We start from the raw sequence: 14359 nt of genomic DNA on the forward strand, positions 1-14359 counted from the left end.
TTTCCCACTCATTCATTAAATCTTTTGGTGAAAATGTCTCAGTAGATCTCAAAATCCAGAGAAGCCAGGTTGCACATGGTTTCTCATAGTTATGATCAGAGTTTAGGGCAAAAGCTAATGCATCATGGCATGAAGACATCTTCTCCAGGTCACATGTCTCTCACCTCCCCATTTCTTGCCAGTTGCAATCCACAGGAGTGAGGAAATGTCAGTTCCAGAGGGTAGGTTTCATGACATCTCAGCCCTGCTGTGCTCCCTCTTCTTCCCAGACTCCTAACTCCCCTAACACTCCCCCCACCAATCTCTAGGAATTTCATAAACCACCATTGGCCATCCTCACTCCACCCTTCAGTCTCATCAGAAGTATATGTAGGGTCACTCTATATCTCTTTTCCAGGAATGTTTTAATTTCAAATTTGCTCTTAGTCCCAGTGATTCAGATGATGAAGAAGAAGAGTTGGTTCTTATATGCCGATTTTCTCTACCTGAAGGAGTCTCAAAGCGGCTTATAGTCGCCTTCCCTTTCCTCTCCCCACAACAGACACCCTGTGGGGTGGGTGAGGCTGAGAGAGCATTGATATCACTGCTCGGTCACAGCAGTTTTATCAGTGCTGTGGCGAGCCAATGTCACCCAGCTGGCTGCATGTGGGGGAGCGCAGAATCGAACCCGGCAATCCAAACCACTACACCAAACTGGCTCTAGTATAAGGTTGTGCCCAGTTTGCAGCCAAACAGAGGTTTCTTTGATGTTTTATTCTTGGTCATCACAAGTAAAACTATTATTTATTCATTTTTTAGATTTCTACGCCACTTTTCCCTGATGGCTCAGGGAGGCTTACAATATGTAATATAAAGGTAAAGGTAAAGGTATCCCCTGTGCAAGCACCGGGTCATGTCTGACCCTCCAGCGTTTTCATGGCAGACTCAATACGGGGTGGTTTGCCAGTGCCTTCCCCAGTCATTACCGTTTTACCCCCCAGCAAGCTATACAGTTCTATTAAAACATTAAATTATTAAAACCTGTTTTTGTTAAATCCCAGGAACTCAGTGCTTCTCTCCAATGGGAAGGAGGGAAAATGAAGTGCTGAGGTGACATTAATGATATGGTGTCTGGATGTTATTATCTATGCATATATGTATGTATGTGTATAAAGAGGTCAGTTATTGTTGGAGTCCTATAGGCCTCTGCCATAGGCCTGGTGGAACAGCTCTGTCTTACAGGCCCTGTGGAACTGTTTAAAGTCCCGCATGGTCCTGACCTCACTTGGAAGAGCATTCCACCAGGCCAGTGCCATGGCAGAAGAAGTGCTAGCCCTGATTGAGGCCAGTTTCACTTATCTGGGGCTGGGGATCTAGAGCAGATTTTGTGTTTCTTGTAGCGGCCTGACTAGCCTAAATGACCTCACTAGAGCTTGGAAGCTAAGTAGGGTTGGCTACAGTTAGTACCTAGACTGGAGACCGTCAAAGAAGACTAGGATTGCTATGTGGAGGAAGGCTAGGGAAAACCATCTTTGCGTATCTCTTGCCTTGAAACCCTCATGTGTTAGGCTGCTGTTTTAAGCTGGTGGTATGCAGCTTGATGGCAACTGGATGATCATTATTCTTCTTCCTTTAACATTATCAGTTTAAAGTAACAACCCAGCATGGGGCACTCAAGGTTAATTTCTGTGGCAGGGTAAAGCCCTTGCCCCTCAAGCACAAAATGATTTGCTGTGTGGGTAGGTATGTATGGAAAAATCAGAAGTGATTTTATCATTTCCTGCATCTATCAAGAGGCAGCCTGTGTCGCAGAACTGGCTTGGAGAGCTCAAGACATTAGTCAGAATCCAAGGCAGCTAACGATTTATAATGCATGTTGCCACAGCATTCATTACTTAAACATTTTAAGAAATCTATTGACATGAAGAATGAGTATGAAATACTATGTTCTCTGCTGTTACTCCCCAGATGTCATAATTCTTCTGGGTGCTGTGAATAACAGCTATTTAAGACGTATTTTCATTGATAAAAAATGATGTATTGAGTTATAAAGGATTGTTTTTTTTAAAAAGCCATTTTCACAAATATATCGTTTTTCACAGGCAGGCAGAACCTGAAATACTGTGTCCAGGCTGCATGATTATAGTAAGCAGTATTACATAGCTGCTGATCTTAGTATTGTCATAGCCAAATCATTTAAAAAATATTTCTGATTTGTGTTAGCATGAATTTCATTCGGTACCTACCAACCATATTTCAACATTCCAGAAGATGAGTCTTTAAATTGTTTACGTTAAGTGGGGAAAGGTTTTAAAATAAATATTTGAATAATTCACCCTGGTCCTATTAACTCCAGACTTCAGATAATCTTTTGCAGACTGAGCTATTGTGGAGTAATCCTATAGCGGGATGCAAGTATAATTAAAAACAAAACATTACTAGTAGCTCACTGTTGTCCCAGGAAAGTATCGGGAAAACCCCTGAAGAACCAGAGACTCCTTGTGATGCTGAAACCTGACTCTAGGATTTCTCAGAATGTTTGACAAGTCTTCCCTCTGGGATACCCCAGGCAGGCAAAATAGCAGACAACATGAAGATTTCCCATCCTCGTTCTTCTCCATCTCAGTGGCCCTTTAATAGGGATGAGTCAAGCAGGTTGTCCCAATTGTTGTGATGGTTGTCTTTGGAGGAATGCTGAAATTCTCTCCAAATTTCAGCAGATGAAAAAATGCACCCTTACATCTCTGTATCAAGTGGTGGCTAGACCAGGGCTGTCACCTTATGCTGCTGTTCCCAGCTGCTCTCCTTGCTGTTGCCACCATTCTCACCCTCCCTCCCAGGACCTGCAGCAGATAATGCTCTTTCTGGCCTTGGTCTTTGGGCATTTTTAAATACAGCCTGACAAATCATGGCTCCATAGGCTTTCCCAAAGTAAGCCTATGTAATCATGGCCATGTAACCCAAAGCATGGCTATGTAACCCAAAACCATGTAATCATGGCTCCATAGGCTTTCCCAAATCTTACATCTCATGAGAATTTGCAGAGTTTGCTTTTGCACATGCCATCCTGCATAAAGGGCACTTTGACATGCTAAATAATGAACATTCAATCCACTATTGATGCACTTTGCAACTGGATTTTCCTCTGTGAAATGGCAGAATACACTTGCAAACATTTGCTGAAGTGGATTGAAACTGCATTATTTAGTAGATGTGAAAGCAACCTTTAGAGACACCTGCGGAACAAGAGAATACCCAGTGTTAGGTGCGCCAGTTCCAGGACAGGAAAGGTAAGGCTGCCACCTCCCAAATATACCTCCCAAGGCCGGTGGCTTGGCTCATCTCATTGTAGAATTCATCCACATCCATTCTGTCTCACTTAAAATAAAACATTTGTATGGGTTTTCCGGCTCTTTCTCATGAGTCAGAATGGCATTAAAGAGGCCACATTGTGTGTTATAATTTATCAACTCAGTCACCCTCTTGCTAGTGTATAATCCAGACTATTTAATAACAACAATAACACAAGATGTGCCTTGCTCTGGTGGCCTAGGCTAACTAAGTAAAGACAGTCCTTGTTAGTACTTGGGAGGGAGACCAATGAAATCCAAGGTTGCTAGGCTGAGTCAGACAATGGCAAACCATCTCTAAACGTCTCTTGCCCCGAAGACCCTCTGGGGTCACCTTAATCTGGCTGCAACTCAATGGCACTTTCCATGTTGCTTTTGGCACCACTTCTGTACCTTACCCCCCCAGCCTTAGTGTGCCTTGCAGTGGGGAAAAATTACAACAACTTAAAAAATGGTCAAAAGACCTGTCACATCAGGTGTAACTTGAGCCCTCACTGTATTGGAACAATTTAAATTCCTTTGCAAATCCTACAGCAAAGTCATCATGTTGAAAATAATCACCATGATTTATTGACTGGATCAAACCTATTTTACTTACCCCCAGTAACAATGATATTGGCTTTTCCACAGTAGGTGAAAGCATTGACTCCTCTTGGTACAGAAAAATCCCTGACAGGTCTGCAATCATGAAGAAACATGCAGTCACAAACTCTGATCATTCCTTTGCTGCATCTTAGAACTGCATTGAGAGTTTTGAACTTGTTGTAGGTTTTGAATGACGACCAAATTCTAGTGAAGTTTTGCTCTCTGAATAAAATGCCCACCACTCCCCACAGCAAGGGGGCAGTCTGTTAAGTGCCCTGTAGAGGGCTCCCCCACTCTAACTGCGGTCCGGCAGAGGACCAGGAGAATGCAAGAGCCAGCCATGAGAAAAATCAACACTGCCAGTCCTGTTTTTTCCCTCCTTGAAAAGTTATCAAGGGGTGAAGCAGGGAAACAGAGCAGAAGACACTTGCAAGGAAGATGCAGATAGGGAAGGTTGTCTTAGTTGCCTTCCTAAAGAAGTAGGGATGCCAGTCCCCAAGTAGGACCTGGGGATCCCCTGGAATTACGACTGATCTCCAAGTGACAGAGATTACTTCTCCTGGTGAAAATGGCTGCATTGGAGGATGGGCTCCACAGCATTATACTCCACTAAAGTTCCTCTCCACTCCTAATCCTGCCGACTCCTGGCTCCACCCCCAAATTTTCAGATATTTCCCAGCCCAGAGCTGGCAACTCTACAACAGAAGGCATCAACAGACTGCTTGCTGCTCACACAGATCGACTGACTTCACTGCTTATCTGAAGGACCAGGCGATTAGCAAAAGCTCCTGCCTCCATGATGTCCCACATCTGACAGATTATGCTCAGCAGTGGCTATGCTGGGCAACCACCAATTCCTAGCAGCAGGGCAGCATGTCCTGCTGCATCCCACGTATGCACAGGGGAAGAAATCCCCCAGTGTATCTGATCCACCCCAGAGTTGTGTGTGTGTATACACAACTCTGGAGTTGGAAGGTTCTGCCATGCCTCATGGCAGTGGCAGGGGTGGCGGGAGGCACAGGGATAGTGGGATAGTGGCATGCCACTATCCCACCATCATGGGGGTACAGACATGCCCCATTCGGCTATGCAGCACCTCGAAGCTGAATGGGGCGTTTTGTGTCCCTGCAGGCCTGCCCCAGATGGGCCTCTGCTGGCCACCACAAGAATCTGAATTCCCTTGCTGCGGGCCATCCTAGGCTCTGATTCACGATGGCAGCAATGTCATCCATATGCGGGGATTAGCCTTGCCGCCCTGCTGCTGCATCCATAATCAGTTATCTGAAACACATTTGAGAGAGAGAGTTGCCTTCCTCTTTTGTAAACAAATGTAAACCAATGCCTGTCTAACCTTTCTCTTCCCTCCTGTCTTTCACATGCTGGCCTTGGAACTCCTGCATGGAGAAGGAATGCCTGCACGCAGCTGGTGTGTTGCAGGTCAGCAAGGCTCACCTGAACTGCTGCTGTCAAGGCACTGAGCCTTCCACAGCACTGAAGGGAAACTGTTTCTAAATTTCTATAGCAGGTTTTCCATTTTTTGAACTGCCAAGTGCCTACTTGCATTGGGAAGCTACACTGACCAATACAAAACCAATTGCAAAGGGAACAGCTGTGTCAGTCTGCTGTTGCAAAATAAAACAATAGTGCAGAGACACCTTAAAAACTAACAGCATTTATTTCAGAATGAACTTTCTTCAGACAGATATGTGAAAGGAAAATTGTAATGAGGGACTTTGAGAGCATAATACCATAACATTTTCCATCTCCCACCTCTGTACACTTCCACATAAGAGTTCCCAGTATGGTTTTCCCTTCACACATCTATCTGAAGTGAGCTGTGACACAAAATCTCATATTCAAATCAATATTTTTAGTTTTTTAATTTTAGTTTTATTTGGGTACAATTTCCAGCCACAACCAGATCAGATCATTCTAAAGCTATGTTCAGATGGACATGGAGACTGTAGACATGCCATCTGATGATGATTCTGAAGTATACATCGCTTCCCTTTTGCTGTAATGATTATAAGGAAGATACTGGCATTTTTGGTAGTGTGCACATTATACAGTTGCATGAATGATCTTTGTTTGGCTCTGAACAGCTAAGTTTGAGGTGGAATTAACTGCATGTAGAAGAAAACCACTACTAACACAATCAAATTAAACAGCATCTTCAAATTGTCCTATCCTATAAATATGACTGTCTAAATGGGACACAAGTTGTGACTTACAGGTTGTCCTCCAGTCTTTTCAGGTCATCCAAAACGAGTGAATGAATGCTGTCCAAAGAGCAGGACACAAAAGAATTCAAAGCTGGAATGTACTTAACTTTTACAACCCAGTCATCGTGCAGCTTGCGTTTAATACTGGGAGATAAAAAAACAAAAAACAAAGGACAAAACACACATCCCTATAGGTCAGTCAATTAGCATCATTTTTCTTGCTATGCTGGCACAATACCAAGAATAGGAAAGTTATCCTACATACATTATCATATTACTGTGAGAATCTCAGGACATGAGATTCTTTAAAATTATCTGACAGACCTGTATCCTACCTATCTACCTAGGCACTAGGGAAGGCTTTTAAGGTATATACATCTAATTCCTTTTCTTATTCATGTTCAGCTCTATTAAAAATCACAAGTACCTGCACAGTCTGTACCAAATCCCACATGCTGTCTCAATTACACTCCCATTTCTATGTAATTTTGTATTCCCTGCCAAAATGGGTATTAGTTTTACCAGGATGCTGTTTATTACAAGCCCTGTTCATGTTACAGTCAACACATGAACAATTTGAATACAGTGTATACTTAATTTTTCTTTATACACATGTTGCACATTTCTTATGCTATATTCAACATGTGTACAGACACAAACCGATGTGGATTGTCTCCCCCCCCCAAAAAAAAAGTCCAACTGTTAGCAATGTGTACTTGTTCTATGAACGTTTGGCAGTATTTATCTTAAGCTCAAAAATAAAAGCAGCAGCATGTAAATTACATTGATCACAGATTTGAAATAGGAGTTTTCCTTGACAAGTTGCTTCCCAGTTTGCTCCAACTGTGAGAAAATCAAGCCCATTGTTCTATATCCCCAGAATAGCTGAAAAGAGCTAGAGGCCAGAAGCCTCTTGTGGCAGGGCATGAGCTTTCATGAGTCACTGCTCACTGCTTATTAAGTAGCACACTTGCTCTTTTCTACAGCTACTGACACAGCTGCCCATCTTGATCTATCTCCCCCTAATGTATGCTTTCTCAGCCAGAATTTCATGAAACCCTGGGGTTTCTTCAACGCCCTGTAAGGGTTTCCCAAATGGCTGGGAGTTAACTAATTTTTCTATACTAAAATTTGTTTAAAATGTATCAATGTATACCCATATACCTGCCCCCCCCAATGTCCAGTGATGGGCCTGAAGGGGGTGGGAGGGGGAGGCATATATATAGCTATGCTTCCTAGCCATACTCTGCATGATCACACCACTACTGGCATTTCTCAGTCGTAAAGAAGTTGAGAATGGCTGATTGCCACTGAGGGATGGTAGGTGAATTTTCTCCAGGCCAGGCTGGATTCTGGAGATTTTTGGTGGGGGGAAGATCACTTGGGCATGAAATTGGGGTCACTGTTGGTGGGTAGGTAGTTGTGAGTTCCTGCATTGTGCACAGTGTTGGGCTAGATGACCCTAGAGATCGTTTCCAACTCTGTGAAAGGCTGCTCTAATGCAAGAGAACAAAGTAATGGGAGAGAAGCCATAGTATTAATGCTATCATTTCCCATCTCAGAGATAAGAATAATCAGAACAACTGGACTTACTGCCTGAATTTCTTAGAGTCTAAAACCTGGATATGTGCTTGCTTCTTAGATTTAGACTGCTTTAGTCCAAAGTCATCACTAGTCAAAGTAAACAAGTTGACATGTCCTCCGTCATCTCCCATTAAGATATCATCCCTCACCAGTTGTTCTGCTGGCTGGTGAACTGAACAAATGCAGAGCAGACAGTGTTCCATGGGTTTGATGATAAAACAAGTATCCTGTGAAATAAAAGAGCTTGTTTATTGGATGCTTTTTCGTTGATCCTATTACCCTACTGAGAAGAAAAAAACAGTTGCAGAGAAAATGATGAATTAAAATTAGCTGAGAGATATGTGCATGCTTAGCAAGTCTGAGGTTTCAACTTGTGGGTCATATGATCACCACAATCTTAAACTGATTTCATAGTCACTTGATTTTCTGATGAGAGAGGCTGCATTTCTGTAACTGCAACATCCCTTTCACCTTCCGCTTGGGATACTACCTGGGATATAAGAACTCAGGGATTTCTTTCCCCCTTGTATCTGACAAAGGGAGCTTTGACTCTTAAAAGCATCTTTCTGGGTGCTACTGCACTAGGATCTTGAGAATTCTTATCACTTTTACTAGGCTAAATTACCCAAGATTCTTAGGAAGGGAGAAGGGTAATTAAACTGGTATAAAAGTGTTACGTGTATGCAGTTTAGATATAACGTTGATCTTTAACTGCAGGTTTAACTGCTATTGCCAGTCAATTTTTACTTTATGATAATTGGTATTAGGGCTTCCAGATTTCCTGCTATAGCAGCCATTCAGTAGGGCAATAGGGACAAAAGTGATAGAAAAAATCAATACTGTGGCAATACCATCACTTTCAAGTTTGCTCTTGAAATTATACGTTTCCTGCCACACTGCCCTGCCATGTTCTTACTTCCCCAGTCACTTGCTGGCAGCTCTAATTGGTATGCCTACTAAGTAACATATTCTTTGGGGGCAAGGAATCAAAATTGTTTGAGAAAAATTAACATTTCAGGAGAACAAGGAACAGCACTGGGAGCTATGTGAAGGGTCTTCAGTGGGAAAAGGGATCAACAAATCCCCCCTCAATGGAAGAAGGGCCCTTCTTTTGGAAGAAAACAAGAGATAGATACAATCATGATGACTTATGTATGTCTCTCAGCATCATACTGACATACAACCAAATGCATCATTCCAAGGTATCCCAGCTAATAAGGTAAATCCCCTCCCAGCTAAAATCCCCTCTCAATTGCTACAGTATTTAATCAGGGGGGGGGACTCCAACCCACATGCAAAGTAATCTGTTAATTAAAAAGAATTGCATAATTCACAATATCTGAAAAGTTCATTGGCAGAAGCCATGAGATTAAAGAAAAGATTTAAATATTTTTGCATTCAATAAAAATGTATTTAAAGAGTTTAAATTAAATGTTCAAAACCTCTTCCTTATACCTGCTAAATGCCTATTAGACAAATTACTAGGTAGGAAGCATATGCAATACTGTCAAGTAGTGCTCAGGAAATAAATATAGAAGAAGCTCAACTGCATTAAATGGCCGCCCTCTGTTCTTACCCATAATGTTGAATCATATACCCTGTGTTGTGATATCATCATGTTGCATGTCTTCCCACCTTGCAGTAGCAAACAAGATATGGAGCAAAATGTATACCCTATTGATGCCACAAAGGAGGGTGGTATATAAATCAATAGATAAACAAACAAACAAAACAAATAGGATCTTGCATGTTATGGAGGATACTGGAGAAATCAACTTAGGGTCAGCAGTTTTAAAGCAGTTCTGTATCAAAACCAGAATGTAGCTTTGTCCTCATGCAGGAGGCTCAAGAAGTCCAGGTACTCAACATGTCCTGAGTAAGTGACTCCTATTGCAGAGATGTGCCTCATTATTGTAATCAGCACTACATGGGGTTGCACTTGAAAAGAACTTGCATTATTATGGGTTTTTACTACCAAGTATTTAAATCTTCACAAACATTGTGGTCTTGTTTCTATGTGAGTTATCAGACATTACCACTACGTTGCCCTCTGGTTTTTACATCTTTTTGCTCTGAAGAGATTCTTTCTGTGCATCATCTGATTTCAGAATGTGCTCATCAGCTCTTATTATTAAAATGCAATGTATCCTCCTTTTACATAGTCTTTCACTACAAATGCCAGACCCTACTCAGTTAAACAGCTAGAAACGTCAGTGTAACTCAGCATAGTACCAGGACACTCCCTTGTGATTTGTAATCCCAGACGATGATGGTTCTTTCAGTCACAGCCACAACACGCTTGAGCTGATACAAATAATCACATCCATTGATCCATGGACTGTCCTGATGAAAGAGAAATGTTGGCAGAATCAACCCCTTTTCTTGTTGGCTAGGAAATCGGTCCTTCCTTAAATGATATCTGAGGAACTTTATATCAATTTGACTAATACAAATGGAGAGAAGGACTTGAGGCAGTAATTAAAATGTTAATTGCAGACATGAAACTCTACCTTGCTTGACAGTTATAACTAAGCCATGGAAGTACATGTGTCTGTAAATGTATATAAATATTTATTAATAATTTGTATAGAACATTTGGAATTTATTACATCTGGCCCTGACTTCTTCCAAGGAGAGGTTTGGCTCACAAGAACCCAATGAAGTAAATGTGTCCAAACTAGGCATGACAATCACATCTGTTTTTTTATGCTGAATTTGTATAAATGGTGAAGGTGTAAGGAACACAACATAGTCACAGATAATCTGTTCCTGTAGTGCCTCTAAACTGTGCATGTACTTGTGCTCAGGTATTTGTGTCTGAATACACACATGAAATAGCCCCATATTAAGGTGCAAGGTCTTCCCTGGCCACTGGTGGAGGATGGGTTGGTAGGGCTGCCTGATCCAGGGTGGGAAACTCCTGGAGCTTAGGACATGGAACCTGGGGAGTACAGGGACTCAGTAGGGTACAATGCGATCAAACAGTGGTGTCCAACTCATTTATTATGATGGCCAGATGTGACAGAAATGTCATTCAGTTGGGCTGGGCCATGTGTGCCATAAAAAGTAATGCCAGGTAATAGAGATTCCAACTTTATAAAATACAACATCTGGTAAGCTCCAGGTTGGTGTTAGCCTGCTCCTGCTGCCATTGCTGTGAGGATGTAAGGCCAGGCCACAAGATAAAAATGCAAAGTGAGTGGGTATTGCAAGCTCCCTCTTGCTCCTGAACCACCCCGGGAGGAGACTCTGAAGACAAGCTGAACGAATCCCCCTTCCTACAGAAGCAGGGTGGATGGGGTGGCACAGGAGCAAGACCATATGCATAATGGGATCCAGGCCAAGGAAAGCCTGAGAATCCAGAAATGCCTTTGTGGCAGCTGCCACCTCTGCCCAGGCCTCCAGGCAATCCATGGTGGAACAATGTTGGGGGTTCAAGCCAGAGACTGTTGGCAAGCTCTGTCATCTGCATGCAGTGGTGGCTGCCCCAGGCTGAAGGTTGCCGGATCATCTGATGGGGGAGCCAGCACGGCAGGCACAAGACTGCACATGGGATACAGGCTCCAGGGCACCCAGTGACCAGTATAGTTGGATATCATTGGCACCATCCTCCAACAAGGTGACAGTTGCTTAAGGCAGAAGGGTGTTCCATGGGGGAGGTATGGCCAGCCACCAAATCGCATGCTTCATGGAAGAATGAGTCCCTCAATGTGTGGAAGAAACTGCCAAAGAACACCACAGATAAGAGCCTTGGATGGACTAGTTCTGGCCCCTAGGCCTTATATTTGGCAGCCCTGCCATAGACTTCACATCCCAAAGCATCTATTTTCTACAGGAGAATGGATCTCTCTAGTTAAAGACCAGCTGTAATTCTGGTCTCACCTGGAGGCTGTCATCACTACCTCATATTGAGCTTAATGGCAGTGGCTCTCCAGGGTCTCAGGTCAGAGTCTTTCACATCAGCTACTACCTGCTTCTTTTAACTCAAGATGCCAGAGACTGAACCTGGGATCTTCTACACGGAAAGCAGATCACCTTCCAATAAGGCAAGCTCTTTCCCATTAGTGTTGGTAAGGAAATGAGGGAAATAGGGAAAGTCCTTTGTATGTAGATATTACATTGGTTTGGGCCCATGAAGTATAACTAGATTAGTTTTGCTTAATACTTTTAATGTACTATTTTTATTTATTGCATTTAGTTTTACTGTAAAATATATCAGATTATGAAGAGGGAGAATACAATACATGATTTTTAAAAATAAAATCCCCATTTCCCACTTGCCAGATTCAAGTGTGGCAGATGTGCTGCTATTTAAGGAGTCCCATGGAACAAGTTTCATTACTATCCTATCTACACGTGGAGGAACGAGGTGGTAGAATCCTGAAGCAATAGTAGACTACACCAGTTCAGATTTTTTATGCTGCCTTGTGTATAATTTCCCTATAAACAAAAATATGGTTGTTCAGGGAGGAAGATTCTATTTCAGACCATCACTTGAGGGTTATTTGAAGAAAGCAATCAAAACTGTGGAAACACCCTGGGGCAATCATCCTGAAAAGTTCTGCCTTTCCTCCAAGGCTCTGAACCAGTCCCTGTGATTCTGACCTCATGTAAATCCAAGCTATTGTCAGCCAGTGAGAGCCCACGGAATTCCAATGGAAGGGGGGAGGTGACTAGACTCAGTTTAAGAAGGGTGAGGGGAAAACAGATTTCCCTTTTCCCTGCTAGTTCTGGAAGGAAGCATCAGCTTAGCTTGGCTTTTATTTGGCTTTTAGCTAGGGTTTAGTAGTTGGTTTAGGGAAGAAATCTTATTTTAGTGTAACAAATAAACATCCTGCTAAGGGCTCATCATTCATAACTGTTCTGTATGCAGGTTCTGTGATAATGTGCTCTGTGGGAGAAAGGAGCACTCTTCAACCTGCTGAGGTAACTTGTCTGGAGAAACAGGAACCATATCCCCCTTCAAGGTTAATTTGCCTTATTTGAGAGCCAGTTTTACTTTATGTACTGAAGCCAGTCATACTTACCATTTCCATATTAAATTCATTATTTTCTGTTAGTCATCTCTATCTGCCTTGTTTTTCAAGTCAAATATTTAAGAAAAAGTCATCTATACTTACTTCTCAAATAATTAGAGCCCAAGTCTAACAGGTTTCCAAATAAGAGACCTGTGTAGGGAATACATAGCTTACACCAGCCTTTCTTGACCTTTTTACCATTGAGAAACCCCTGAATCATTATTCAAGCTTTGAGAACCCCCAGAAGTAATCTTAGCAGGCTACACCTCCTTGTCATGCCTCTGGAAGTCAAATGTCACCAGAAGTGACATCACACAGACACTCCGGCTGAATGTGACATCACAATCCATTGTCCACACTACCCAATATCAGATATGGCCCAGAGGCCAACTTTGCTGGGCCAGGAACAGAGCTGGGGCAGGCATCTGCTGCTCCATCACCCCCTGTCACCCCCCAGTTCAGTTGACTTAAAATGAGAGTACTTAACTCTCTTGACTCCAGTTGCTACCATGTGCAACAAACCTTGCAGGGGGAAGTGAAATTATTTTTTTTTGCTCCCTTCCACTTGCAAATGTGTCTCTTTGTGTGAAATCAATGTCCAAAATGACTTACAGCCATTTCTGGCTGACAGCAGGGCATGCATGCCTCCCAACTGTCAGCTCAAAATGGCTGCAGTCTATTTCAGCACCAGCTCACTTCCCTCCCATTTTAAGTGCTTGCACCCATTTCAGGCTGACAGCAGGACTCAGAACCATTTAAAACTAACTGGTAAGGGGCGGATCACCCTGCTCAGCTGCTAAGTTTAAATGGCTTGAACCCAACCAGACGAAAGATCTCAGACATGTGCAGGGGGGCACAAACTTGCCAAATTTATGACAAATTTGTTGTAGTGAACTGGTTCATGCCCATCCCTAGTCACGAGTGTCATTTGGAGAAATTCAAAGCACAGTGCAGCTCAAAGTTTAAATTTTCATTTAACACAACAGATTCTGAAAAGTCAGTCTGAGCAAGTGAGTGAATTAGAAACGGAAACATCATATGCTTCAAATGTATTTCATTTTTATGGTCAGCACATCAGTATAAGTGCTCAGTTTACGATGGAACCCACCCATAGTTTCTGAGCTTCGATAAAACTGGAAATTAATTTCACATCTGCGTATTTTATGTGACAAAAAGAGAAAGTACAGCAATCTGAAAAGGTAGTATACAGGATTATAAATCAAATTTAAGAGAGATGGCTGGCAGAGTGCCCAGACTTTCTTATCATGCAAGACTTAACTAAGGGAAGCAAATGCAGTGACATATAACTTGTACAAATGAATGCATATAGTGAGAACTAGGCAAGCATGCCATGGGGAAAAATGTTTTTAATAAGGACCATATTCCACTCATTTGATCACCTGGGAAATACAATCAGAACAGATGATGCAGCTTGGAAATCAAGAGGAGACAAGAGAACTCATCCTAATGTACTGATTTATTCCCCACTGTTGTGCCAACCACTGCTGTTAGAGATCACGGAATTTAATGCCTAACTAGCAACTCAGAGTTGCTCAAAATAGAACTTGGCAGCTGTTGGTCCCCAGGTAAGTGATGCATGAAATCTGCATCCAACTGTTCT

The 14359-nt window shown here is 42.4% G+C and overlaps 1 protein-coding gene across 3 annotated transcripts in view; it reads right to left on the reverse strand.

Annotated features, from left to right (window-relative positions):
• Positions 1-14359, reverse strand: part of WDR64 (WD repeat domain 64) — a 110334-nt gene that overhangs the window by 60339 nt on the left and 35636 nt on the right. For 2 of the 3 annotated variants that reach the window (XM_077344975.1, XM_077344969.1), the window contains exons 6-9: positions 9953-10063; positions 7730-7947; positions 6146-6280; positions 3928-4007 (exon numbers count right to left, since the gene is read on the reverse strand). In XM_077344975.1, coding sequence (XP_077201090.1) covers positions 3928-4007; positions 6146-6280; positions 7730-7947; positions 9953-10063 — 544 coding nt within the window. Of the gene's footprint in view, positions 1-3927; positions 4008-6145; positions 6281-7729; positions 7948-9952; positions 10064-12840; positions 12974-14359 lie in introns of those variants that run through there. The other variant, XM_077344978.1, reaches the window with a different exon arrangement.

Source organism: Paroedura picta, chromosome 1, assembly GCF_049243985.1.
Source record: "Paroedura picta isolate Pp20150507F chromosome 1, Ppicta_v3.0, whole genome shotgun sequence".
Taxonomy (NCBI): domain Eukaryota; kingdom Metazoa; phylum Chordata; class Lepidosauria; order Squamata; family Gekkonidae; genus Paroedura; species Paroedura picta.